The sequence below is a fragment of the Aphanomyces invadans genome, assembly GCF_000520115.1.
Source record: "Aphanomyces invadans strain NJM9701 unplaced genomic scaffold supercont1.61, whole genome shotgun sequence".
NCBI classification, from domain to species: Eukaryota; Oomycota; class Saprolegniomycetes; order Saprolegniales; family Verrucalvaceae; genus Aphanomyces; species Aphanomyces invadans.
Window position 1 is genome coordinate 64,210 of NW_008580206.1, and position 24,710 is coordinate 88,919.

General features: G+C 56.7%; 10 protein-coding genes across 19 annotated transcripts; 4 read left to right on the forward strand and 6 right to left on the reverse strand.

Annotated features, from left to right (window-relative positions):
* Window positions 1-1,163: 1,163 nt before the first annotated feature.
* On the forward strand, window positions 1,164-3,920 carry H310_14099 (hypothetical protein). Its single transcript, XM_008881851.1, has 10 exons — window positions 1,164-1,762; window positions 1,819-1,917; window positions 1,964-2,065; window positions 2,119-2,194; window positions 2,240-2,513; window positions 2,579-2,659; window positions 2,706-2,997; window positions 3,044-3,199; window positions 3,246-3,620; window positions 3,671-3,920. Exons 1-10 carry the CDS (start codon window positions 1,184-1,186, stop codon window positions 3,818-3,820), a joined length of 2,184 nt encoding a protein of 727 aa, XP_008880073.1. The 5' UTR covers window positions 1,164-1,183; the 3' UTR covers window positions 3,821-3,920.
* Window positions 3,921-4,094: 174 nt separating this feature from the next.
* Window positions 4,095-6,585, reverse strand: H310_14100 (hypothetical protein; the record flags this gene model as incomplete). Its single annotated transcript, XM_008881852.1, has 3 exons — window positions 4,095-4,301; window positions 4,347-4,450; window positions 4,500-6,585. 3 exons carry the CDS (start codon window positions 6,583-6,585, stop codon window positions 4,095-4,097), a joined length of 2,397 nt encoding a protein of 798 aa, XP_008880074.1.
* A 59-nt stretch (window positions 6,586-6,644) lies between these two features.
* H310_14101 (hypothetical protein) lies at window positions 6,645-8,762 on the reverse strand. 4 transcript variants are annotated; one of them, XM_008881853.1, is made up of 4 exons: window positions 8,438-8,762; window positions 8,142-8,376; window positions 7,996-8,092; window positions 6,645-7,945 (listed from the first exon to the last, which is right to left on the reverse strand). In XM_008881853.1, exons 1-4 carry the CDS (start codon window positions 8,702-8,704, stop codon window positions 6,817-6,819), a joined length of 1,728 nt encoding a protein of 575 aa, XP_008880075.1. In that variant the 5' UTR covers window positions 8,705-8,762; the 3' UTR covers window positions 6,645-6,816. The 4 variants fall into 4 exon arrangements, with proteins under 4 accessions (XP_008880075.1, XP_008880078.1, XP_008880076.1 ...); XM_008881856.1 differs by having other exon boundaries at window positions 6,645-8,092; XM_008881854.1 differs by having other exon boundaries at window positions 8,142-8,762.
* Window positions 8,763-9,733: 971 nt separating this feature from the next.
* On the forward strand, window positions 9,734-12,196 carry H310_14102. 2 transcript variants are annotated; one of them, XM_008881857.1, is made up of 7 exons: window positions 9,734-10,018; window positions 10,071-10,142; window positions 10,190-10,302; window positions 10,352-10,394; window positions 10,446-10,659; window positions 10,706-11,194; window positions 11,250-12,196. In XM_008881857.1, exons 1-7 carry the CDS (start codon window positions 9,872-9,874, stop codon window positions 12,098-12,100), a joined length of 1,929 nt encoding a protein of 642 aa, XP_008880079.1. In that variant the 5' UTR covers window positions 9,734-9,871; the 3' UTR covers window positions 12,101-12,196. The 2 variants fall into 2 exon arrangements, with proteins under 2 accessions (XP_008880079.1, XP_008880080.1); XM_008881858.1 differs by having other exon boundaries at window positions 10,458-10,659.
* On the reverse strand, window positions 11,974-13,522 carry H310_14103 (hypothetical protein). Its single transcript, XM_008881859.1, has 2 exons — window positions 12,465-13,522; window positions 11,974-12,410 (listed from the first exon to the last, which is right to left on the reverse strand). The coding sequence occupies exons 1-2, from the start codon at window positions 13,487-13,489 to the stop codon at window positions 12,308-12,310; spliced, it is 1,128 nt and encodes a 375-aa protein (XP_008880081.1). The 5' UTR covers window positions 13,490-13,522; the 3' UTR covers window positions 11,974-12,307.
* A 121-nt stretch (window positions 13,523-13,643) lies between these two features.
* On the reverse strand, window positions 13,644-15,944 carry H310_14104 (hypothetical protein; the record flags this gene model as incomplete). The annotated part of the gene is made up of 3 exons (XM_008881860.1): window positions 14,962-15,944; window positions 14,731-14,907; window positions 13,644-14,642 (listed from the first exon to the last, which is right to left on the reverse strand). Exons 1-3 carry the CDS (start codon window positions 15,919-15,921, stop codon window positions 13,644-13,646), a joined length of 2,136 nt encoding a protein of 711 aa, XP_008880082.1. The 5' UTR covers window positions 15,922-15,944.
* A 357-nt stretch (window positions 15,945-16,301) lies between these two features.
* On the reverse strand, window positions 16,302-17,491 carry H310_14105 (hypothetical protein). Its single transcript, XM_008881861.1, has 3 exons — window positions 17,389-17,491; window positions 17,152-17,331; window positions 16,302-16,789 (listed from the first exon to the last, which is right to left on the reverse strand). Exons 1-3 carry the CDS (start codon window positions 17,395-17,397, stop codon window positions 16,445-16,447), a joined length of 534 nt encoding a protein of 177 aa, XP_008880083.1. The 5' UTR covers window positions 17,398-17,491; the 3' UTR covers window positions 16,302-16,444.
* Window positions 17,492-17,636: 145 nt separating this feature from the next.
* On the forward strand, window positions 17,637-20,240 carry H310_14106 (hypothetical protein; the record flags this gene model as incomplete). Of its 4 annotated transcripts, XM_008881862.1 has the most annotated exons (9): window positions 17,637-17,807; window positions 17,872-17,992; window positions 18,041-18,431; window positions 18,488-19,085; window positions 19,130-19,260; window positions 19,307-19,442; window positions 19,496-19,747; window positions 19,803-19,955; window positions 20,002-20,232. In XM_008881862.1, the coding sequence occupies 9 exons, from the start codon at window positions 17,637-17,639 to the stop codon at window positions 20,200-20,202; spliced, it is 2,154 nt and encodes a 717-aa protein (XP_008880084.1). In that variant the 3' UTR covers window positions 20,203-20,232. The 4 variants fall into 4 exon arrangements, with proteins under 4 accessions (XP_008880084.1, XP_008880085.1, XP_008880087.1 ...); XM_008881863.1 differs by having other exon boundaries at window positions 19,803-20,240; XM_008881865.1 differs by having other exon boundaries at window positions 19,307-19,747; window positions 20,002-20,238.
* Window positions 20,241-20,250: 10 nt separating this feature from the next.
* Window positions 20,251-23,006, forward strand: H310_14107 (hypothetical protein). 3 transcript variants are annotated; one of them, XM_008881866.1, is made up of 11 exons: window positions 20,252-20,497; window positions 20,552-20,695; window positions 20,754-20,836; window positions 20,883-20,915; window positions 20,960-21,168; window positions 21,216-21,346; window positions 21,393-21,481; window positions 21,524-21,638; window positions 21,705-22,004; window positions 22,071-22,183; window positions 22,232-23,006. In XM_008881866.1, exons 1-11 carry the CDS (start codon window positions 20,270-20,272, stop codon window positions 22,497-22,499), a joined length of 1,713 nt encoding a protein of 570 aa, XP_008880088.1. In that variant the 5' UTR covers window positions 20,252-20,269; the 3' UTR covers window positions 22,500-23,006. The 3 variants fall into 3 exon arrangements, with proteins under 3 accessions (XP_008880089.1, XP_008880088.1, XP_008880090.1); XM_008881867.1 differs by having other exon boundaries at window positions 20,251-20,497; window positions 22,071-23,006; XM_008881868.1 differs by having other exon boundaries at window positions 21,705-23,006.
* H310_14108 (hypothetical protein) lies at window positions 21,846-24,710 on the reverse strand (the record flags this gene model as incomplete). The annotated part of the gene is made up of 5 exons (XM_008881869.1): window positions 21,846-23,085; window positions 23,128-23,751; window positions 23,795-23,849; window positions 23,895-24,006; window positions 24,053-24,710. 5 exons carry the CDS (start codon window positions 24,708-24,710, stop codon window positions 22,645-22,647), a joined length of 1,890 nt encoding a protein of 629 aa, XP_008880091.1. The 3' UTR covers window positions 21,846-22,644.

Genomic DNA, 24,710 nt, shown 5'->3' on the forward strand with positions numbered 1-24,710 from the left:
AGGATGACGAACCCAAGGAGGAAGCCGCAGCCCACGTTCTCCCGCGTCTTCGTTGTGGTTGTTGTCGACGCGGGTCGCTCGTGCATTCTCAAAATGCTCATGGAATTCCCAACAACGCACTTTTTAGTAGTACTACAACAATCATGGTTTGGGAGTATCAAGAGTTCGTAGTACTATTACTAGTACGCGAAACCGTCGTTGACCGAGTGTCGTCGTTCGCGTCGACGTCGTTGGGACCGAGCGGCCATCCACGACGGCCGCGCAGAGAGAGCAAACTCCATGTAAGGTGCATATATATGTCGTTTGCCCTCATTCAAGTTAGTTAGTATGCTCGTCTCGGATCTGCATCGTCGCTGTGCCATGGGAAACGTGTCGAGTCACCGCCATGCGATCAACCGAAGCTGACGTTCCGTACGCACGCATCGTCGTTCGAGAACTGCAACGTTTCCATCGCTAGACCTTTCAACGGCAGCGTTCAAGCCCCACGACTTCGTGGGCGTCGAGTCCAAGAATCGTACGGCAGACTCCACAGCGTGCAAGACTGCGAAAAGCTCCATCGTGTCCAGGAAAACACCGGCAAGGCAAATTCCCCATGTCCATGCCGCCTGGGCATGAATAGACGAGCGACGCCGTTGGGTCGAACGTACTAGCCAGAACTCTGCGTCATCAATTCCGGTGTCGGCGCCAACGATCCCTTCTTCCAACATGAAGTGTCTGTTCAATGTTCCCTCCTTCGGGTTCTCGCAGATTTTGTTGTCGCTTTCGAAGGTTGTTTCGCTCCATACTTGCTGGACGTGAACATAATGCGCGGTCTCCCGGATCTGCCAACTCTGTCCTTGAGATGGTGGCATTCTTGTATGAGCATTCCATAAGACTTGCCTTCCCAAAGCGCAAAGCCCACCTGGTAACTTGTGTATCAGTGCAGAATATGGCCTTCGTTCCATAGGAGTTCTCCCATAGACAACGCCACGATCGTGACGCCAGCTCCGAGGTGCAGCTTCTGCATGTTGTCGCCTGTGTCGGTCGGCGGAGGAAATCATAAATAGTAATACTAATCATTAAGTACTTGTACTCTATATGTTGATACAGTCGAGGTTCTAGTACGTTGCTGGCACGAATTAGTAGCTATTACACCGGCACGAAACTGTCAGAGGCATGAGTCAGTTTGCTCGAGTCGGCGGACATGGCCGACAACGCAGTGGACGAAGCGGCAACATGCATTCAAAAGTTGTTTCGACAGCGGGCGGCAAAGAAGCGCATGGTGCAACTCGCCAGCTCCGTGTATCGAAAGTGCTATGACTCGAACACGGGGCTGGCCTATTACTGCAACCTCAAAACTGGTGAAACAGCGTGGGATCGGCCCAAGATCTTTGGCAGTGACGATGCACCGGACTACGACGCCAACCCGACCGTTGTCGGTGATGCCGTGGTAGCCGACGACAAGCAGATTGCGGACAGCGGTGGTGTCATGGCAGACAGTACAGTCGACGAAGCGATTTCGACCGAAGGGAGTACACTCCAGGTGGATACCGAAGCGGAAGCAAAGATCGAACTGGCCAAGCTCGAAGGTCTCGAGTTGGTACAGCGCCAGGCTCAGGTCAAGGCCGATTTGGAGCGCCAAAATCGGAAGCAAGTCCATCGAGGACGAAAGAATTGGGAAAAGCGCATGAGGCTCGAGCAGCAGGCGCATCGCGCAGCTCGCTTGCAACAGATCGCGGGGGCCAACAAGCAAGCCATTCAGGATCTTTTGGATGGGAAATCGGTATCGACCTTGATCACGACTCCACCACCAACTAACTGCATCCGTGTGGGTGTTAGAAACCAGAGCTCGAGTCGATTCGGGAAGCATGCATGCGAGGTCACCTCGATCGAGTCGCGTCGCTACTTGACGAAGGATGGAGTCCCAATGCAGAAAGCGTATACTTCATGCATTCCGTGCATGAATCACGACCTCACGCATTAGGCCATGGGCCTTACGCCACTGCTGGCGGCATGCCTCGGTGGTCATGTCCACGTGGTGCAATTGCTCTTGCGTCGACACGCTGATGTCAACCACAGACATATTGTACCGTCAACGCAGGTCAAAACTCGACGTAACCGGCCGTGATGGTGGCCTAGGTCACGCAGCGCACTGCGTATATGGAAGCGTGCCAGCGCCCAAACGTTCCTGTTGTGCGAGAGCTGCTGCGGCATGGTACACCGGCGGAGTGGAGGGCAATGCTGACGTTGTTCCGTGCAGGTGCTCGGATTCACTGGACAGACAAGCAAGGACGAGTCGCAAGAGACGGTATCACACACAAGAAGGTGATGGCATTGCACGAGGCCGCGTGTGGGGTGTGGAGCCCCCATGCAGCGAGTGTCTTCCCCAACAATTTCCGCGCCGCGACGGTCACGCTGGCGTTCGTCGCCAAATGCCAACGCGTAGCCAGCGCCGGTGCCAAGGCCCGCGCGTTGAAGGCAGCTGCCGCGACGCGCGTCGACCTGCAGAAAAATCTCATCCAGGCCAAAGTCCAGTACGACTAGAACGGCATCGAATGGAACTCGTCCCCGACCGATGAATCGCTGACGCGCGACGTAGATATGACCATGACATGAAAGAAAGCCAAATGCAATTCAGCCAAGCGAAGCGGCGGGACTTGACAACCGCCGCCGATGAACGGTCTGCTCGGTCATGGCTGTGCTGGGGCTAACAGTCGTTCTCAAAGGTATGACAGCACCCGCGCCAGCATCTTGCAAGCAGCCGAAGCCGCGTCGGTGGCGCTGCACCGAGATTGCCAGCCCCGATGGCTCGAGGAAGCCAACGTCGTGACGATCTTGGCGTTTTGTTCTCGTCACTGGTTCGATGAGAAGGCGACGAGTCGTTCTGTGCCCCACGACGCAAACGGCAACGCATCGATCGATCGCCATGTTGTCCCCACGAAGCGGTGGATCTCGTCCAGCCAGGTCGTTCCTGACGCGTTACGCGTTGCCTTGATGGAAAACAGCGCCGCGATTCAAGTAAGATCACGTGTGGCGAGTCCCGACTGAAGACAGCGCTTTCCAGGAAATGAGCGCGGAGGTCCAACTTTTGGAAGCCACGCAGACAACGGATGTTGACGCGGGGGTGCTTGTACTGGCCACCACGAAACAGAGTCAAGCGACAGTGGACGTGACTATCGTGGAAGCACAGCACCTCGCGAAACGATCGAATCGATCGCTGGTACGACGCACGTTGTCCTATCGAATGGTTGGATGGACCGCGCTAGATCGACCCGCTCGTGCGCGTGCGGGTGCATGGCGAAGACGGCGGCGGCGTGGGTCCGCCGCTTGCGACCGAGCCTCGAATGGACGACGAGAACCCGATTTGGGACCACCGCATGACGTTCCACCACGTGCCATCCATTCGTTGCGAGCTTCATGTTCAAATCATCGACACGGCCATGGCAAAGGGGGGCACGCACCACCACCACCAGCCTGAGCTTGCCGGCGAGATCCGCCTTCCCCTGCGAAAGTACATCGATCAGAAGGATCACGACGAATGGCACGTTGTGCCCCAAACGCTCAAGCAGGCGCTCGTCGAAGCCAAGAGCCGAGAGGTGCCTGCTAGATTACATCTTGTCATTCGGTTCACGCACGCCAAGGTACACACACGAATCTAGTGGACCGACGGTTTGTTTCAAGCTCGTCGTAGACGTTGGTCTTGACGCGGGAGCTCGCGCGGGCCGCCAAGCTCCGGCAGGACCTTCTTGCTCAGCGACGAGCGTTCGTTCAAAAACAAATCGCGCGGGTGTTGGCGGTTCTCGATACCAAGCCTCATTCCACGACCAAAACCAACCCGTAACACAACCCGTAACACTCGAACGGACGTGCGATCGCCATGGATTACGCTGGAGGGTGAAGTAGACTACTCGACGTGGGGCCCGATGGATGGTACAGCGCGTTGTCGCCATTCGACCATGCAGCATGGGGAGCTGGTGTGGTGGTGGAGTTGTGATAGTCATCGGTGGGATGTGGACGTGGCATGGGGCCGTGGTAGACGTCGTAGTTGGGAGAAGGCGCTGGATTGGGATAGTTGCAGTGGTCGTACGGATGGAAGTGGACGTCCTGTCGATGATTCAACCAGTCTCCACGGTCCCAGCCTGGACTTTGCTCCCTTCCGCGGTCCCACCTAGAAGGTTCTCTATCTTGGCTGCGATTGCACCCTCGCCGACGTCTTGACGAGTCGCCTCGCTCTTCGCTGCGTCTTTGCGTGTGCTGTCGGTCATGGCGGTCCTTGTAGCGCCGTTCTGAACTGCGGCGGTAGGACTCCGCTCGACTTTGATCTACGTTTTCCTGGCTGCGCCAACGACTGCGCGTGATATGTTCACCTCGTCGATCCGGCCGCGAGATGCTGTCTCGGGCCGGGTCACTGCCGTGGTCGTTGGCGTCGCGGGCCTGGTTTTGGGGGAGCGATCCGTCGGGACGTCGTTCCCTGGAGCGCGATCTGTCGCGGCTGCGTTTGTCGTGACGACGATCCAAACATGCATCGTCTTCTCGAGTGGTTTCCAACCGCATTTGGTTCTTGCGCTCGACGAAGTACAGATTCTTGAGAAAGCTTTTCGTGATGAAACCTGGGGGCCATGCGGCTTCATAGATCGCTTTGGCTTCGTCGACTGTGTGGTGGGCGAAATCCACAAGGCATTGGATGGCATAGAACCCCGTGCGACTGCCCACGGAGCAGTGCAGCGCCACTCGAAGATCCATGTCTCGACCGACCTCGCCATGCCACAAGTCAAGCACGCGATAAAACGCGTCGACGTCCGACTGGTGCGGCACGTGGCCAGATCGAATGGGAAGGTACGTTCGCCGCAGTGTCGAGGGTAAGTGGTCGTCAGTGTAGTACGCGTTTCGCTCGCAAAAACTCACGACACCATGGACGGGACCGCCCCCACCCGACTCGACAAACGACACAAACGAGTGGGGCGTCCACGAGCCGTCCGAGTCGAACCGATCGTCGAGCATCGCTTTCATCGGCAACAGGTGCAACGTGCGCATAGTCGGCTCGATCGCTTGTTTGTGTGTGCGGGTTCCATGGGCCCCACCGAGCGCATCCGTGGCAGAAGCGGCATCGACTGGAATCGGCACGTCCTCGCTTCGTCGCACAGTAATCCAATTCCCGTGGGGCAGCGTCGTGGCCCAGTGGCTCGGTGGCGGCCACAACCGACGAGTGGACGTGCGTGACTGGGGAGGAGTCGCACGTTTGGCATACTTTTTGCTTGCCCATGGCGGGAGCGCCGGGTACTTGATGTTGTCAGTCGAGATACCATGGCTGTACATGCGGTGGAGGGCATCGATGTAGAGGAACTTGATGAGACCGGGGGGTCGTGCCGTCGCAAACGCATCCAACGCGGCTTGGACAGAGTAATTTTTGCGTGTGATGAGGTAGCACGCGACCAAGTAACCTGTGCGATTGAGGCCGTGCGTGCAATGCAGCGCAAGGTGCCCTGCATTCGGGTGGGTTTTTTCAAACGCGTCGACTAAGTCCAAGAACGCTGCAACAGAGGCCGTCGACGGTGCGGCACTGAATCCTTCCAGCGCGAATTTCTCGTACTGGATGCCGTGGATGGCAAACGCGGATGGGCCGTTGTAGTACTTTGTCGTGTTGGTGAGATCCACGACGAGGCGTACGTCGTGGCCTCGAAGCGCTTGCTCCGCGACAAACACGTCGGGGGTCCATGGATCCGCCCCGTGGTCGAACGAGTCGTCGAGGAGCGTGCGCATAGGCAGGAACGGCGAGTCTGCCACAACGTCGCCCATCCGGGGAGGGTCGGTCCAGTTGGCGGGCGGTCGTCTCAAGTTGGATTCATTCAAACGGTGCTGTTTACGATCAAACGGTTGGGTGGAGGCAATACGTGGCATGTTGTTGGCAGCGGCCAACTCGTTCTTGGACCGGTCGTACTTGTGGAGGGCCCAGTGTGGAAGCGTTGGAAGCACGATGTCGCCGCCTTGATCGAACATGTTGTACAATGTTTTCACGTACATGTGCTTGATAAGTCCAGGTGGGCGCGCTGCAGTAAACGTTGCGAGAGCCTCCTTCACGGAGATGCCTCTTGTCGCAATGAGATAGCGCGCGACGAGGTACCCCGTCCGATTCAAGCCATGCGTGCAGTGGACAATCACGACGGGAGTCATCTCGTCCTCCGACACAACTTCGGTTTTTCGTTGTTTGAGCTTGTGTTCCCATGTCGACAGAACGGTGATGAACCGCTGCACGATATCCTCTTTCGGGACGTCGGCAAACCCTTCGACTTTGATCTTGACGTACTCGACACCCTTTGCTTGGAACTCTGCGATACCGTCATAATACTTGAACGTGTTCGTCAGGTCGATCACCATGTTTACTGCCAGCTTGCGCGCTTGACACTCCTCCAGAAGGTGAGATGGTGTCCATTGCTCCCCCACGGGTGTGGTGTACTTTGCATCGAGAGGGACACGAGCCGCCACGAGCTTTGCAAGTGTACCAGCGGAGGTTCCCATGGGGATCGCATCTCCTAGCTTGTCGACATCATCCCAATGATCCGGTGGGTTCCACGGCGGACTGGTCTGCTCCTTCGCTGGTGCCGCCATTGTCATGTGGATATTCTTGGCGACCACCAAAAGTTCATAGAGGCACAAATACGATGTTTTTGATGCACTAAACTCATCCAAATCGTGTTCAATTGAGCTAGAAATCGATGGTTTTAATTGTATGTCTGGCAATGAACTGATTTACATCCTTTCAAATCGGATATTCGTCACCGGCAACTCCTCCAGCATTTAATGCGGTACGAGACGATGCGAGGACAATGCAATGGTGCTTCAAGGGGGTAAAGGCGACGATGGTGAAGACAGCACGCATGGGAGCATCTGCAGGCTCGGCAGCTTGTCCAGCGCTGCCATGCCCTTGACGAATTCTGTGTTGGCGCTTCGCCAGTCGTCCTTGAGCAGCCCTTCTGTGAACGATGCGGGGCCATTCGGGTTGTACTGGTAGGTGCTTTCTGGGTTGAGGGACCACATGAACCCGCCGGCATATCCATCACGGAGCATGACTTCAATCAAAAAGTCTGTCGTGCGCTTCGTTGTCTTGAGCGGGTGGGCATCCGTCGCATAGAGCCCGGCAAACTCGCCGAGAACCAGCGCTTCCTGTTTGTCGGCGGCGATGTACCCAAACATGTCCGTCGCCGTCTCGGACACACGTTGGCGCAGGTCGGCATCCGACAGCTCTGACTTGCCGGGACCGTAGAAATACGACTGAGGATACACGCCGCTGTTGTAGTAGTGCGGCGCATACACGACCTTGTTTGGGAGACCGAGCTTGACGCGCTTGGTCTTGACGCCTTGGAGACCACCACCCCACCAGTCACCGTACTCTCGCAAGACGCCTCCGATGGTGGTCGAGTGGGTTTCGATGTTGGTGCCTTCCACGAATGCCAGCCAGTTGGAGCATCCCTTGTGCATGCGATTCCCGATGATCTCGGCGCCGTCGGCAAACGCGGTCCACGTGGACGTGTGCGGCTCGTTCTTCAGGTCGATCCCGACGACGTTCCAGTAGTTCGGGCCGCAGAAGGCTTTGGTGAGGGTGTCGATGGATTGGAGGAACTTTTCCTTTGTGATGCCGAGCGAATCGTCGAACCAGGTGCCCCCTGACACCTCCGGAGTCAATGTGTGCATGCTGATGAGCACACCAATGTTTCGATACGCCAGCGCTTTGATGATGGAACCTAGCGCACTCATGTACGTGGACATGTCGATCGCGCGGTTCTCCTCGAGGTTGACGAGGTCCTTCCGCGGGGCCGTGTTTGCCAGGATATGCGTGATGCTCACGGGGAGGCGCACGACGTTGAACTTGTTGGCCGCGAGGAACGTCGCGATCTCGTACACGGTCGTGCCATTCTTCGCGTTGGTCCAGAGCCCAAACGGCACCGCGTTGCCGGTTTCCATGCCGAACCTGTATCGTCTTTCGTTAGTGTCCGCGAGCAAGGACGGTCGCGACTGCACCAATTCACGCCCTTCATGTCGATCTGGGTTTCTGTCTTGTTCGGCAAGACGGCGAAGATGCGCCCTTTCTTGCTAATGTAGTTCAGCATGGCGCATTCTACACAACGTGTGGTGACGATGAAAGCGTCCAGCAGCAACGGACGTACTTTGGTCCTCGTATGTCTTTGGGTTACCGACCTGGCCGTCCGTGTCGACGTCGATAGGTACGTTAGGTGATGCCGGGTCGTCGACGCCTGTGCGAATCGCACGACGAGCCCGCTCAGCTGCGAGATAGTCGGCGGCGCGTTTCTGCGATGTTTCACGGTAGGACTTGGCACCCAACGTGATTCCGGCGATGGCGCCGCCCAAAACGAGAAACAAGAGGAGTAGGCCGGGCCACATCTACGAGTGATCCACCTCGACCTTGAATCCCTTTCTTCGAAATCGCAAGCAACGAGTGTACCCGGAGACGACCCTTGTAATGGTTTTGCCGTTCGTTCACGGCCGGTTTCCCGACAAAGAGCATGATATCGCGTTGTTCGCGGCGAGGTTGTTGCGTCGCGGACGCCGACGACGCGCGCGACCCGTTGTCGCCACCGCCTTGATGAACGATGGTCGGGCGAGCTTCGAGGGATTGGCGCCATATGTCCATGTTTCGGCCATGGCTAGTATAGTCTGTGTGGTTCGCGTCGTCTGCCGAGTCCCGCGTGATCTCAAACTCGGAAGGCATGTCGGTCTTGATGGAAGGAGCGAAGTGACCACGTCTGCATCGTTTGGGTCGGTAGTTGATTCCTTCACCAAAACAAGCCGGCAGTTCAAACGACGCCCATTGGCTGGATTGTACAACCCAATCGATTTGATTGGTCCATTTTCGGTGCGACCTTTTTTCGCTGGTTTCCCACTATCGTCGATCGACATGTTCGTCGATGATCTCGTGGATCTGAAGCGCTCCAAGCAAGCGGTGTGGAGTCATTCGCTCGGCTAGTCCCACAGATCTGCTGCTTGTTCGACCACGGGGGATATCGGAATGTTGGGTGTCCCATATGCTGTCGACATGCGTGGAGGGTATACATACCACAACACGATTCGCATGCATAGGTAGCAAGGAACATCGCACAACGCGCGAGTGAAGCCCCAGTGTAGTCCGGTGAGAAGGATGTCCTGCATGAAGAAGAGGACGATCGATGGCTGTCGTCGACGGCTTGCGCTGGCCTGAAGCGACATGACTTCCACGACCACATCTGTTCGATGTCGGAACGCCGCGAGGCTGACGTGAATGCACTGAAATTAGTGTGAGCACAATTTTGTCCAGAGGGAGCGAAGACACGCCGCAACCCTGTCCTCTGACCGAGCAGAGATCTTGCAATCGTGAGGCATGCAAGGGCTGGTTGCCTATAAACGTATGGGCACATGGCTACCTCTGCCTTATTGGAAAGCGAGTCCCGAGTCCGTACATGTTGAGTCCCAGGGCATGTGCGTGTCCTTGGCAGGTTTGCGTGCATGCATCGACAGTGTGGTGGGCACGTCAGTGTTGCATGCGTCCGCCAACGACCGTGCGTGAGCTGCTGCTTCCAACACCTCCATGCATGATGCAGCTTCGTGTCTTGGTGGTGCGCACTTCCCCCATCGTCGGTTGATTGCGGCACTCAGACGGGCGCCGCACCGAATCGACTGAAATGTCCGGATACATTATTCGGAATCGTGCGACCACAAGAAACTTGAAATTTGGATGCTGCTACCATGAGATGAATCGAACCTCGTCGTGGTTGAAGTCGCCAAACTCGAGCGACTTTGAGCCTGCCCGGTTGCCGCCGACCGCAACCTTCCAGCTCCCGTTCCGTAGCCTCTACGTCGGCACATATTGTCTACCAGTGAGCTCCGTTGCTTGCTCGTTGCGATGAACGTCATTAACTCCGTCAAGGAGTACGTTACGACGGTGTTCGACCTCGGCAGCACTCGCACGGAAGCTATCGACGTCGTGGCAATTCAGCATGATGCACCAGACCAGCAAGTCCGGTCTACTCCTTTCTACGTGCGCTTCGAGGTACAGAGTGTCTATCCTTCACGTTCGCAATGCATCAAATATACTGGAGAAGGTGACCAAGTACCACGACCGTCGAGTGGACGTGTTCGTCAATGGCGAGCAGGCCCGCGGCGTGTACATGGAGGTGCGTCGCAGTTGCCGCACATGCGCATTCACCGACAGGAATTGCAGCTTGACTCGAACGGAGAGGCCTTCTTCGCACGCGTGCAGTCGCCTGACACGATGATGGAGCCCATGTTCTTCACCGACTTCGGAGATCCTCCGTCAAACCCATCCACTTTCAAGTACGTTTGTTCTGTTTCGAACGCCATACCGACTTCAAGGCCCATCTAGCTCCTTCAATGAGGACTCCATGCGCGATCCCGTTGTGTTGCGGGTACACACTTCGTGGCGACTCTGTCATGACGAATCCCACGAGATGCCATAGACCAACGTCAAGTTTTCCGAGGACATGCGTACACCCAGTTTCTACTTTGACGCAATGCACAGCGCCCCTCCGTCCGTCGAGAAAGCGAGTGTCCTGCAAAAGACCACGAGCGACTACTTTGACGCTCAGTCCGAGCCTGGTCCCCACCCTTCGGCAACATCCACCGACCACGGCGACCCCGCGCAGTCCATCCACATGGACTTGTTCCATGCACGTAAGTGGATTCGTTTCAGGACGTTCACGGGTCATGCCAAATCCAGAGCCAGCGCTGTCCCTCTGCGGCGACTTGCTATCGACGGCCATGACGACGGAAGATGCCGCTGCCATCTTTCGAAATCATCAAGTGTCGGCCGATGCATTTCGCCGAGACGGCATCGCTATCCTCCAAGACCCAGCGCTCAGGGTGCTTGTTCATGGCACGTACCATCGCTACGACCTCTTTGCGCAATCGCAGCTCGTGACCGAAGCGTGCTTTCCGACCTCGAAGTCTCACCTTCGTTCCCTCATGAAACCATCGGCATGTCAACCGACTCTAGCGCAGCCATCACCGTCGCTACCCTTCGTTGAAGAGACAGCCAAGCCACGTCGGCACACCATCGATGGGCTCGTACCTTTGCCTTTCACTCAACTCTCGAATGACCAAGCCAGCCTGACTCGGACAGACAGCACCCGTGCCACAACTTCGCGATGGCTGCGGTGGTTTCGATCGAGCCCCCGGTCGTCGTCGTCCAGGCTTGCGTTGGCTACAGGTTGTTTGTCCGCCTTGTCGGGTGGAAGTAGCAAGAGCCTAACGTTTTTGGCTAGACAATCTTCCATCGGGTGGCGCCGAGGAAGAACCGAGCGAGCCACTGCTTCACCGATGTGTGTACCCAGACCAAGACCAGCTCGGCCGCATGCACCTGGTGTATGGCCCCAACAAGCTCGAGTTCCGCGTCAAGTCCAATGTGTTTGGCGAAGAGGATCTGGTCGTGACATCGACGCTGTTCCTTTGGCACGCCTCGACGAAGCTTGTCGTGGCTGACATCGACTTTGCCGTGAGCTGCGATGTCGCCGCCGATTCCTCGTCGTTCCTTCGATCGTCGTCGACCAAGTACGATGTCGCGGACGGCGCTCCCGACTTCTTTTCCCATGTTCTCGACCACGGCTACCAGCTCATCTACCTCTCGTCTCGCAATCCCGTCGACTCGAGGGAGATGCTGGATTTCCTTCCCCAGGCGCCGCTTCTTGGCGCGTTTGGGACGTTTGACATGGACAACGATCAAGTCGCTCTCAAGCTGTCCATGCTCCAGGAGCTCCAGGCTCTGTACCCCCCCGACGTGAATCCGTACTACGCCGCCCTCACGAACGCCAACCACACCAACGCCTTCCTCGACTCGGGTCTGCATCCAGGCAAAGTGCTCGTTGTGGACTCGTCAACTGGCCGCTTCCGCCTGGCCCATCAAAAGGTGCACAAGGACACGGACGTCTCGTATGCCAATCTACGCGATCCCCGCACATTTGACTTTATGTTTCCGCCCGTGAACGCCTCGACCGTCGATTCGAGCTCCACCGCGCCGCCGGGTGACGTCGCGCCCGCCGGGCGAAACCCCTCCACGTTCCACGAAGAAGCGTTCAACGATCTCAACTTCTGGCGCCTGCCTCCTCCGCGCATGTGACTGCGTCGTACAAGCAAGTCGTCCAGCCCCGTTTCTCCAACTCGCTTGACTCGATGGAGCAATGTCGAACTGAACAGGATGTGTTCTCGATGCACACTCGCATGTCCATCGGCGCGGCACGTTTGCGTGGCGCATTGTTGGCGTCGTGTCGATGGGACCGACTACTTCAACAAGTGCACGGACAGAGACGTTGATCGGGGTCGGCCCTTATCGCTTGCTGTAGAGTCGATGTGGTGAGTAGAGGACCCGCGATGCCCGCGTGTACTTGAGCAAGAGCGCCGCCTGGGTCAGCTTTCCCGTCACGAGTTGCCTGCGATGGTGCCAGTCAGGTGGGTGCGTCAAGAAGCGCGCATGTGAAACGTACTGCAGATACGGCTCGAGCTGGGCAAGAGTCCACTTGGGCTGGAACGCAAACATTTCTTGGAATCGCGTCTTCGGGTCGATCGAGAGCGCCGACTCGGGGAAGTACACGAGGGTATCGACGCCGCTGGGTGGCGCTCCCGTGCGGAGGATGGCGATGCCAAGCAGCAACGACGGGTCGATGGCGACTCCTTCAGGCACACGGAAACCCCACTGCTCCATGAAGTCAGCCATCGGCCACTCTTTGCGTTCTTGGAAGAGGGACGTCGCTTGGAATGCTGCTACTTTGGGTGGACTCAATTTGAACGGGTCCAACGGACTGTGGCTGGAAGGATCGGAGCTGAAAAGGCCAAGCGTGTGAGCGAGAATGACAGGGGTTACGCCAGGGAGATGCTCGAGGAACAGTTCGACGGAGAACGTGGTCGAAAGGTCCCAATCTTGCTGCACTATGACGTCCAAAATTTCTTGCATGACGTCGTGCGTGTACGATGGATCGACAAGGCGCCAATACCCGTCAATGCACACTGCACGAAGTTGGTGCAAGATCTGCGCCACTTCATGGGCGCTGTGCTGAAGCTTGTCCATGAGGTCGCCGAGGGTGTACAAGTTGGATGGAGTCGATCGAGGTTTCTTTGTCGCTGGGGACGATGCGAGCGACTTGGCGCACCAAGCCTTGGTCCACGGCGCCAGCATGAGCAACGCCTTGAGCTCACTCACATTCAACTGTTTCTCCGCTAATTCGTAGTGGCTGACGGAGCACCCTCGAATCGTGATGTCGACATTCGAAGCGGCATTTTCCCACTCACACGAATCCACGAGCATGCGCAGGTTCGACTGGTCTTCCTTGACGAGGTAGTAGCTCTGGGTCGGGGTGCACAGCACAGCTCGCTGGTCGGCGTCTCCAACGATGTACACGTCATCTCCATTCGTCAGTGCATCGCAGACGTCGTTCGGTAGCTCCATTAGCTTCAACGTATCCTCATCGTAGTCGCTGCCAAAGACGACATTCGCCGTCGATGGCCGTGCCATGCTCGGATTGTGGAGCAGTACATGTGCCGCCAACGTAAATCCGCCAATCATCCTTCGTTACACAATTCTCCACCAATCAAAACAAAGCAAGTTGTGCTCGAGATATCGATTCACAAGCACAAAACGAGTTTCTGCATATTCCGTGGCGATGGATCTATTCGTCGTCATCGTCGTCGTCATCGTCCTCTTCGTCCTCATCACCACGAAGCCACTCGAGAAACTCCTGGACGGCGGGGTCGTCGACCAGCGTCGGGTGCCCGGGGGCGTCTTCGTTCTCCTCCCACTCAAAGATGTTGTCCTCCGTTACCCACTCGAGGTCGTACGCGATTTGGAGAACAAATCGAAACAAACCGGCGTACGTGGCGGCATTGGCCGGGTCCAGGCAGTACGCCGCGAGAATCTCCACGATCGCGACGCGCTCGACGTCGCCCATGATGCACTTGTTTACAACCCCGCTCCACTTTTCGAGCTTGGGTTTGAGAAGTGACAAAATCTGCATCCCTGACTTGTTGGCACGAGGAATCAAGCTGCACAGTCCCGGCAAAATTGCAGCCAAACAGTCGGCGAACGATCGGTTCTGGGCAAACTTGTAACTCTTGATCTCCAAAAACAAGTTGTCGACGCCGTCGCCGCCGTGATCCCCAGACACGACCATGTCCATCACGACGCGGATAAATCGCTCGAGCGGGTCTTCGTCGTCGAAAGGCACGGTAGTTTCTTCGTCGTCCGAAGAACTCAGCGCATCCCACGACGCCAAGCGGCTGCGCTGCTTGGCCACGAGCTCAGGCGCGCCGATCAGCGTCAACTTGAGCTGCTCCAACCGACTCGCCGTCGCCTCTTCATCGTCTTCGAGGTCCGAGTCCATCCCGCCTTCGTCTTGAACAGTCCACACGCGGCCAACGCCCCCGACACCGACATGGGCAGGGTTCCACGCTTCGTCTGCGCCTTCACCGTCATCGTTCTTGTCAGCATCGCTTTCATCGTCCGAAAACCCATCGTCCATAGCCACGCAACGCACAGTGGTGAGCTTCGTATGGGCCGGTACGGCAAAGTTTGGGCCCACAACGACTCCATGCGCAATCAACGAGCCTTCGTTCACCGTCGCGCCGTGGCGCACGATCGCACCATTGCACAAAATCGCACCTTCGATCGTCTACGTCGGAAACACGATAAAAGATTCGTCCCAGGACAAGAAGCAAGACAACTCTATCGGACCACCACGGCCGTTTGTTGTTACGCACCACATTGTCCTCGACTACAACGTCATCCCAGAGAAAGCTTCCTAGGATCTTCACGTTCGCGCCGATCTTGCAGTTGCGGCCGATGGCGCTTTTGTCGACAAAGGTCTTGGCACCGACTGACGTACCCTCACCCAGGATCGTTGTCGATTGGATCGTGCATGTGCGCGCGAGCACGACCTACCGCAGCCGTCGACACCTTGACATGGCAGGCAACAAGCGAGCAGTTGGTACCTGCTTCTCCTTGTAGATATCGTGGCGTTGGTGCGAATACGTCGAGTACAACCCGAGCAAGTTGTTATCTGGCACGAGGGGGTACATCCATCGCTGGAGAATCGCATGCGTGATGGCGCTGTAAGTGCGGGGGTCGTGGACACGAGCGGCAAAGTCCTTGGCAATGATGTGGGCGTGAATCTTGTTGCCCATCTCGTAGTTCTGCGCTTCGTTCCGTACAAAGTCGCTTCGGATGTCTTGATAGTCAAAGTTGTCGCTGAACTGCACCAGCACATCTGGCGAACAAATGTCGATTTGGGCATCCATGAGATCGTAGCGGAAGCTGATTTGCCGATGGTCCTGGAACGCCGCGTTGGACAGGAACACGGTCGCTGTGCTCGGGTGCTTGGTCTCGTACAGGACGAGTTGGTGCGTTCGACTGTCAAGCGCGACGACGAGGTCGTCCGTCAAGGGTCGGATGTTGTGGTGGACCTGCACTTCCTTGAACACCATCGTCATGATGGACGAGCTGTCCTTCTTCCTCCGCGCTTCATGCGCTTCGACAGCGCCGCGAAGGTTCATGTTGGACACCACGTCGCCTGAAATCAAAATGAACGGATCTGATCGAACCACCTGCATGCGGTCCAACTCTCGGATCGCGTCCCCAGCCGTCAAGCACGAAGGACTCAAGATGATCTGCGTCTTCACAGTCTGCGCAGTCGTGGACGTGCTCAAGAACGCTTCAATGGCTGCCGAGTTGCCCGTGCAGAAGATCAGGACTTCCTCGACGCCGTTGGACGCGAGGAACTCGAGCGTGTACTCGAGCATGGGGACATTCGCGAGAGGGAAGAGAACCTTCGGGTGCTCCAACGAGATCGGCCGGAACGTATTCGTCCAAGAATCGGCAAAGAGCACTGCTTGAAGTGGGTGCTTGTGCTTTTCATTCGTGTCCTGCGCCGCCGCGGCTTTCTTTGGTGCCATCCTTCCTCCGTCGGGCGTTCCGCACCAGTATAATTAATCGAGTCAAAGTTCACCGCAAGCGCTGCGTCAAAACGTGGTGATATTTGCAGCAATTGACGGTTAAGGGTGTCGATGCCTCCTATTTTGGTGACCGCCTCACCAAAATGACAAAAGATGGACCTCATCAACCATTGTCGCAAGAAGAATCGCGCCAAGCAGTGTGGAGCATGGCGCACTCGGTAGCTCACAGCATGGACAAGGCAATACGCGACGAAGCTGCATGAGATTCCTCGAATTCAGCGGGGGAGACGACAGGAGAACCGTCAATTCGGACTGCAGAGATCGATGCACGATTTGGGGCAGCTTTCAACTGAACTAGCATGCGCAATGGGCACAGAAAAGAGCATCACAACGTCTCCTCTGCGTACAAGCGAGAGCCAAACTGCCTTGACAGCCCTGAGAAGGTGGTTCAATTATACTTTCTCAAATCGATGACACTGCTAAGCACATTCGAACAAAGTCCAACATGCGGTCCACACGCCGCTTAGTTGCGGAAAGTGCTGGGGCGGTTGGCCTTGTACACGGTGCGGAACTTCTTGAGCGAAGGGCGGGGCACGCGGTGCGACAAGGGGAACTTGATCTTGCTGTCGTGGTATTGCAACGTGTTGGGCTTCTTGCAGTCCTTGGCAGCCAAGATGGCAGTGCGCATGATTTGAATCGAACGCGGGCGCGCACGATGGCGACCGGCCAATTCAGCGTACAATTGTTCGATGGCGCCGTTCAAGGTCACATCACGGTATTCCTTGTACATGTTGTGCGTGCCCGAGCGCGAGTTGTAGCGGATCCACACGCCGTAGTTCTTGACGATGCGCTTGTTCTTCTCGCGGAGCTACACACGACATAAAAAAGGATGGGTCAGACAAATGAAGAGGACGGGGCGCCACCGCGACGAGGAATCGAAAAGCGGCGAAGACGAGTGTTTGGAGTACCAGTGCGCGGGGAGATCGAATTGGATACCACCAACCGAGTCACGCGTGTGACATCGGTATGTGCTAAACAACGGTTCTCACCGCGAAAATTCAACGGTTTGCAAGCTGGACCCCGGGTGGGGTCTCGTGGCAGGCAAGCGTCTAGCCCCATGAACCTTCCCTTCTTGCGAAGAGGAAGGGGGCGTGCCCAATGCAGGACACAATGGTGTGGACGACAGAGGATCGTCGAGTGCACTCAACATGCACGGAAGCAGTGCAGTACCTCGTTGATGCTCAAGATTTCACCGGTCGTCTTCTTCATCTTCTTCATTTGGTGCAAGAAGTACCAGAAGCGGGACTTGGCCAACACCTCGTTCGGAGCGAACAACTTCATGCGGAACGCAGGAGGGTTGGGGTCGGTCTCGGTGGGAGCCTTACGGCCGACGACTTGGTAATGGTGAATCTATGCCGGCGCCACATTAGCGCGAGTTTCACGGACACCGCGTCGTCGTGCACTTACAGCAGGCATCTTCAATTCCAGGCAAATTGTTAAGTAGCCCGCCGGCGCAAGGTTTCTAGACGTCCCCACCAGCCAATTTATTTTGTCCAATCAGATGTCTCGTTGCATTTGTAGCCAATCCAAAGTGGTTCTTTTCCAGCGCGTTGACTGGATGGAGGAATACTTTGGAATCCGATATGCATTATAACAGGTTATGGATACGCCCTTGTGATTGGTTGACTTGCCGACACGATTTTGCGCCGACGGGGATGTCCAAGGACGCGTTGGTTGCGAGGAAGAATGCGCGAGAACACCAATTGAGACAGGTGTATGCGACCGTTGAAGGATACGTCCCCACGTACGAAGATGCACTGAACACGCTGGAGAAACACTTGCAACTCAACATGACTCCGGACGCTGTCGGGCAATGGTTTGATCTGGTGATGTTGCGCTGTGCACCTGGCGTTATTTTATGGACGAAGCGATGCTGACATGGGTGGGTAGTACGTTCGCGTGGTGGACTTGTCTGTCGAGATTCGGCGAGGAGAGATACGCCATCGAACAGAGCGCAAGTTCCTGTACAAGTCTCGCACCAAGACATGCCGCGCGACAGCGACAACGAACGGTATGTCCATCCACTCGCTAGCGTGTATCTCGCTCAAATATGGGACAGGTCTTGGAATCGACGACGGAAATGCTCTGATCAACGAGCTGGACTCGATATACAAGCAGTTGAAGAAACGGAAGCCCATGCAACTCGACACCCTCGAGTCGCAGTTGGACATCCTCGACCGCGACACCCTTGGCCCTCTTGACAAGCGAATCTCCGAGGTCAAACGGCGGCTAGAAGGTCTTCAAAGTGCTTATTACACTTCGTGCAGTCTCATCGTTCACGGCGATATCCATGTGGAGCTCATTATTCGTCAAGACTCGACAGTCCTGCTGCAAAAGAAGAGGCGTTGCGACGACATCACAACATGCAGCTGTCCCGTCGACGCAGCACCGTGGGTAAACTTCATGATCAACCCTTCCACCATTCCAGCCAAGCCGACCGTCCAGCCAAAGTTCGTCCCCTCCCCCCACTCGCTCCTTTCCGAGGTCCCTCACTTCCTGTGTTCAGAGCGGTCACAGTCGTCCCCGACGTCAACTTGAACGACTTGAAGAAGAGCTACGGCGTCGACGTCGAAGAGCGAGAGCGAAACCTTGAATCGTTTCAGAATGAAGTCGACTACGGGGTTGTCATTGCTGACGAGACGAGCTCCCACTGCGACGCACAGCTCTTTCCTCCGTCCAAACGAGCTCGCCGACCCCCGCCAGAGGTATCGCCCATTTATGATCCACCAGACAACATGAACTTGTCGTGCCCGAAGACGAATGCAGGGATCAAGCAAGAACACGGGGACCTCATCCAGGTGATTCTCGCGACGGGTATCACGCCAACGCCATCCGCGGGTGGGGCGCATTGTTCTGTTCAGTACGGCGACATCGTGTCATGGGGCTCCATTCCGCGCAAATCTCGTATTCAAAAGGTCCTGGACGCCGTCGCAACCACGTCGATGTGTATTCACACATGGACGATGCATGACATGGACGTATCTGTGGACGAAATGACGACGTTTGTCGACGCCATCACGGCCGACTCGTCGGCCCTGCAGCCGCTGGCAGCATTGAATGCACGCAGCATCAATTTTGATCCGTCCAAGTGGGCCATGCCGCTGGTACGTCTCATTTCTCATGCGAACCCTTCTGAATTGGGACCAAGCACGCGTTGACAATGCTACCCGCCTTGCAACATGTTGATTTGTCGTACAACACGTTGAGTGGCCATGGACCGGCCATCGAAGCGCTCTTGACGCAGTGCACGAAACTCACTTCCATCAACTTGGAGCAATGGTGGCACAATCATGTCTTTAGCCATTCTTTGATGCTTGGTGCGTAGCGGACTCCGCACCGTGCAGAACCATGTGCTAGCTGGTCTGGCTGCGTGTGCGACCGCGGGGCAACTCAAGCGGTTATCGCTCGCCGACAACGCGTTCAAAAGGGCATTTCTCGTCAAGCTGTTTCAAACTCTTCAGGTGCTCCAGGGGAGCACAGAGACGATCATGTTGACGGTGGATGGGGGCGTTAGGGTCTCGAGCTTCACATGCTGAATCTGCGCTTTGTGATGGAAGAAACCGATGCCTATGCACCTTCCGAAGTGGACGCCATGTTCGAGTTCGATCAACTTCGAGTGCGCCACTTGCATTTAGACTTTTCGATGTTGATTACGGACACGTCGTTTCTCGCTGCCTTGGCCAAAGCCGTGGGTCATTCCTCATGCGGAATGGAGACGTTGGAAATGCCGTCGTGGAGTAACCCGCTGACAGAGCCATGGAGGGAGGTACGAATCAGTAGGCGGTGAATGGAACGACTTCGATTGATGCGTGATGTGGCAGGTGATGAACCAGGTTGCGGCATATGGACGTATTCGCCGACTGAATGTGCGAGGTCTATCATGCACACCACTTTCTGTGTGGGAGGATGTGCTGCGTAGTGGAGTCAAGCAATGCGTGGCATTGGAATGGACAGTGTCGCATGTTATGGCGGAGGTGGGTCGTCGTCGTTGAAGCATATCATTCCTCATGAGCTGTCCAGCCATGCGTCGCACTCCTCCAATCTGTACGCCCACCATGCTTGAAAGAAATGCATATGAGTGTGGAATTCCCGCCGGGGACGCCATCTTCTTCGTGCGACTTGCCTAAGGCACATAAATGGCGGAAGGAGCTTGCCGCCGCCATCTCGACGTTGGCCAAGATCGACTTCGTTGGATACACTCGATCCCACTCTGCGCGATGATTGGCCCGTTTATAACATTTTAAACCAATGATATTCAATCTTCGGCATCGCACAAGTGTGGAGAAACATGGAGGTCGACGACCCAAAGGTATCGGTGGATGGACTCGCCGGCATCGAGCGTCAAATGCAGCAACTGATGCGGGAAGAACAGTATGAATCCACGGTTCTTCTTGGAGACATGTTTTGCTGCCCGTCACCTGCATCGACTGACAAACAATTCCTGCAAGCGATACATGCCCTGAACCTTGTCTTCGCCGACGCCCTCGTCCACATGAAAGAGCACAAACGCGCGTTGGTACTGCATTCTACTTTCTGCGGGGGCGACACTGAGTCGGTACTACGTTCATAGAGGTACTACACGTCGTGCTTGGCGTTCCAGTACCCCAAGGACGCGGCCGCACCTGATGACATGTCCACCGCAGAAGCCAGTCTTCGCCTCAAAATTGCCAAGTGCATGCACGTCCTTGACGACATTCCGAGCGCCATTCAAACTGTTCGTCCCTCGCCGTTTGTCACTGCCCTTGCTCGAGTTAATGAGGGACTGGCATTAGCTCGACCGTGTTCCGGCGACTGCGAGATCGATTGGAATACACATGCTCGTTGGCAAACTCAACTTGATGCAAGGCTTCACTCGGTACGCGTCGACCTTTCACGTCGACCCAACGCCGTTCAATCGTTAGGAAGGCCGAAGCGGCCTATCTTGCGGCCATCCAGTGCGTGCATCCATCGAAACGTAGTCCTGACCAATTTGACGTAGAGCCAACCCGTACGCGGTGGAAGCGGCGTTGGCGCTGGCGGAAATCACAGGAAAAAACGAAGAACGAAAGCCGAACCCGCTGGACGAGAGTGAGATCGTCCATTTGTACACTGAGCTCGGCGTCAACGAGGTTATCGATCCCACCGACGCCGCATGGCTTCAGTCCCTTGTGGACGCTCACATTCAGTTGCACAGCCATCAACTCGAGTGTCTGTGTCGTGCTTTTGCTCGAAGTAGACGCTGATGCGAGCTGTAGACGCCCTGGAATCGCTCGAGGATGTCGAACGCGTCCTTGGGACGACCCAGAGCCTCCACTGCCACCTCCACCGCGCCAAAGTCTTGATGGACCTGGAGCGTCCCGAACAAGCCATGGCAGCTTTTGTCCAAGTACGTCTTTCTTGCGAAATTGTGTCTCATGGGGTATTCCTCGCAGGCTCGCAAGTGCGATGCCAACAGCGTGCTTCTCATGGACGTGTTTGCTTTGGTGCTCAAGCAGTCGGGCCTCACGATGCAGCTCAACAGGTAGCTCTCGATGGCGTCGGATCCAATCTAAATCGGTGTCAGCCTCGTCCGCGACTTGTTCCGCATCAGCGAAACGAAACCCGAAGTATGGCTTGCCGCGGCATGTTACAGCGATCTCAAAGCCGACCGCCCCGCTGCGCTGCAGCTGTGCGACCGAGTACGATCTCCTCCAACGTTCCATCTCTCGATATATGCTCGTCATGGCGTGCATGTATCACTGCAGGCAATCGCAGTCGACCCCACGTACGCGCGAAGCTACGTCTTCCGGGGGTACGTCCTCCTTGCGTTGGACCGACCAGAATACGCCATCAACTCGTTCTCGCACGCGACCAAGCTCGACAAAACGATCGACGCGTACGAAGGGATGGGCGAAGGGCTGTGTGGCATCTGCCTCAAAGGCGTCGATAAATACATGGAAGCCATGAACGTCGCGCGGCTCGCCCTCATGTACATGCCCCACAGTCCCCGCGCCTACTTGTTGCTCGGGTCCGTGCTATCCCTCAAGCCCGACAGTCGCGACAAGGTACTTGACGAATCTTTGCTCGTTTCATCGCGTGCCCACCGCGGAGACACCGCCTCCCTCCATTAGGCGCGCAAAGCGTTTGAAAAGGCGCTGAGCATGCGGCCCAAGCTCCTGCGCGCGCATTTTGGCCTCGTGGACATCTTGATTGCCGAAGCCAAGTACGCGGATGCGATTCAGCGGTGTGGCCCCCTCCGTTTCATGCATGGGCTCACTTGACCGTCGCGCAGGCTCGAGATGCTGACCCACCACTTTGCACGGGACGTCGTGTTTGCCAAGTTGGGCGACGTACACACGTTGAATCGATCGTATGGCCTGGCGCTGCCACAGTACCATCACGCGCTGTCCATCAATCCAACCTGTGTCAAGGCATTGCGAGGGATCGATCGCGTTGAGAAGCTGTTGCGTGGCGAAGACGACTCGCCTGGTCGCGATCGTCTCGAGTTTCCAGGCGATCGAGACGACATCCGCATGGTCGAAGGAACCCGAGCGCCGTAGAATGTGAGCTGCCCGCTCCAGTCGACAACGTCACCACCGTCCGTTTGTCGACGCAAGTTTTGCTGTGCGTCGTAGCGACAAAGGACTGTGCACGAAATCCCTTGACGATGCGGCAGACGACGACGTTGGCATTCGATAGAACATGTTACGGCTTCTTGTCAAAGAAGCACGGGAACGGTCGAACGTTCGGGAGCTTGTTCAGCGCTTCCATGCCCTTGAGAAAAGGTTTGTTGGGCGTGAGCCAGTCGTCGAGGAGGAGTCCTTCCGTGTACGATCCGGGCGTGATCGGGTTGAATTGGTACGCGCTTTCGGGGTTGAGCGACCACATGTAAGCGCCTGCGTACTTGTTTTGGACCATCGTTTCGATGGTAAAGTCGGTGGTCCGCTTCGTCGTGAGCAGCGGGTGCTTGTCGGTGGCGTACAACCCGCCAAACTCGCCCATCACGACCGCGGCGTCGGTGCCGGCGAGGAACCCAAACATGACAAACATCGAGTCGGCGACACGGGTGCGAAGGCGATCGTCGGGCAGTTCCACCATGAGCTGCCACTTGCCGTCGTAAAAGTAGTCTTGGGGGGCCACCGCCGTCTAGAATCGGTCACCGAACGACGTCAGGATTGCCATGCATACCGTGTAATAGTGCGGCGAATACACCATCTTGTTTCGTGTGGCGAACTCGACGCCTTTAGTGGCCGCTCCTTGGAGCCCGCCGCCCCACCAGTTGTAGTACGTCCACTCCTTGCCGTCGATCACGCCCTTTTGCGGTCCTCCGTTGATACCTTCGACGAATCCGACCCAGTTTGGGCATACGGACAGCATGTGGTTGCCGAGTTTGGTCGCGCCGAGGACCCAGTCCGTGGCGGCAACGCCATCGCCCCACGTGGCTTTGTGCGGTTCGTTTTTGAGATCGATGCCGAGCACGTTCCAGTACTCGTCCGAGCACAGCCCCTTGGCGAGGAGGTCGAACGACTTGAGGACGCTCGCTTCGGGCACCTTTTTGTCGTACCAGAGGCCGCCTGTGTTGTCGTCCGGCATCAGCGTGTGGATACTGATGAGCACCGAGATCTGGCGGAACCCGAGCGCCTGCACGATGGACTGGATGGTCGTCATGTAGCTCTTCAAGTTCATCGCGCGATTCGCTTGGCGGTTCACGAGTCCCAGCGCCGGCGGCGTGTCGTCGAGAATGTGACCGACCGACACGGGCAGACGGACGCTGTTGAATCCGTTGCGTTGGAGGAACGCGGCAATTTCAAACTAGATCCCATGGGAATTCCAGCCCGAGACAACGTCGACTTACCACGGTCGTGCCGTTCTGGTCGTTTTGCCACAGCCCAAACGGCACAGCGTTGAGACTAGCAAGAGAGAGAAATGAGCGCGCGACGTGGTCGATGACGTACGTCTCCATGCCGAACCAGTTGACCCCCTTGATGCCGACGGCGACCTCGGTGCCGTTGGGCGACGCCGCCACGATCTGGCCGTTCTTGCTGAGGTAGTTGGGCAAAGAGCAAGCTAGGAGAAGAGGGTAGGAGCGGTGGAAGGGACGGGGTTGGCGTACACTTGGTCGTGTACTTGCGCGGATTGTTCACGATGCCATCGTCGGCGACATCCCAGTCGTCGCCGAGCCCGTCCTGTATCGCGCGGCGCTTGGCGGCGGCTGTTTGAACCGACGTGAGGCGGGCCGTGGCATTCTCGTACGACTTTTTCGCGCCAAACGAGATGGACACAACGCCGAGAGTAATAATGCAGGCGAGGAGAACGAGACCGGGCCACACACGCCGACGGCCCCTGTAGTCCTTGGCCGTCTCGGACCGTGTTGGTTCGGCGACATATGTAAGCGTCATGGGCTGCACCCCGCGCGTCGGCATGTCGCTATCGGACGTAGTTGGTACCTCCGACGGTCGTTCAAACACCGTCGGCCGCGTAGAGTACTGTGTGTTGATGCCGACAGGGCGGGTCGACAAGGACGACCGACGAGGACCATCTCGAGAAGACGAGGGAAAGCTGTGCGAAGTGTCTGTCGACGCAGTGTTGTACATGTGGTCATCTCCATCGACGCCGGCCGTTGGCAAGGGAGTTTGCATGAGCATGTGCTCCGGCTCGACGACGTCCACTTCGAAGCGCGCACTGCGATCTTCACGAGTGAACGCGAGTGAGCCTCGAGATGTCGCCGACGACGGCTGGAAATCGTTGAGCGAGCGCCGGTTGACCTCCAT

Coding starts and splice junctions, on each gene's coding strand:
- H310_14102 (XM_008881857.1), top strand. CDS start 9,872: ATGAACGTCATTAACTCCGTCAAGGAGTACGTTACGACGGTGTTCGAC. Junction 10,019..10,070: donor CTTTCTACGTGCGCTTCGAG/GTACAGAGTGTC, acceptor ATACTGGAGAAG/GTGACCAAGTACCACGACCG. Junction 10,303..10,351: donor TCAAACCCATCCACTTTCAA/GTACGTTTGTTC, acceptor AGGCCCATCTAG/CTCCTTCAATGAGGACTCCA.
- H310_14107 (XM_008881866.1), top strand. CDS start 20,270: ATGGAGGTCGACGACCCAAAGGTATCGGTGGATGGACTCGCCGGCATC. Junction 20,498..20,551: donor AAGAGCACAAACGCGCGTTG/GTACTGCATTCT, acceptor CTACGTTCATAG/AGGTACTACACGTCGTGCTT. Junction 20,696..20,753: donor TTCCGAGCGCCATTCAAACT/GTTCGTCCCTCG, acceptor GACTGGCATTAG/CTCGACCGTGTTCCGGCGAC.
- H310_14101 (XM_008881853.1), bottom strand. CDS start 8,704: ATGCCTTCCGAGTTTGAGATCACGCGGGACTCGGCAGACGACGCGAAC. Junction 8,093..8,141: donor AAAGACATACGAGGACCAAA/GTACGTCCGTTG, acceptor CACGTTGTGTAG/AATGCGCCATGCTGAACTAC. Junction 7,946..7,995: donor GACATGAAGGGCGTGAATTG/GTGCAGTCGCGA, acceptor AAGACGATACAG/GTTCGGCATGGAAACCGGCA.
- H310_14099 (XM_008881851.1), top strand. CDS start 1,184: ATGGCCGACAACGCAGTGGACGAAGCGGCAACATGCATTCAAAAGTTG. Junction 2,195..2,239: donor GCGAGAGCTGCTGCGGCATG/GTACACCGGCGG, acceptor TGTTCCGTGCAG/GTGCTCGGATTCACTGGACA. Junction 2,514..2,578: donor CTCATCCAGGCCAAAGTCCA/GTACGACTAGAA, acceptor CGCGCGACGTAG/ATATGACCATGACATGAAAG.
- H310_14103 (XM_008881859.1), bottom strand. CDS start 13,489: ATGGCACGGCCATCGACGGCGAATGTCGTCTTTGGCAGCGACTACGAT. Junction 12,411..12,464: donor CAGCTCGAGCCGTATCTGCA/GTACGTTTCACA, acceptor GCACCATCGCAG/GCAACTCGTGACGGGAAAGC.
- H310_14105 (XM_008881861.1), bottom strand. Junction 16,790..17,151: donor AAATCTTGAGCATCAACGAG/GTACTGCACTGC, acceptor TGTCGTGTGTAG/CTCCGCGAGAAGAACAAGCG.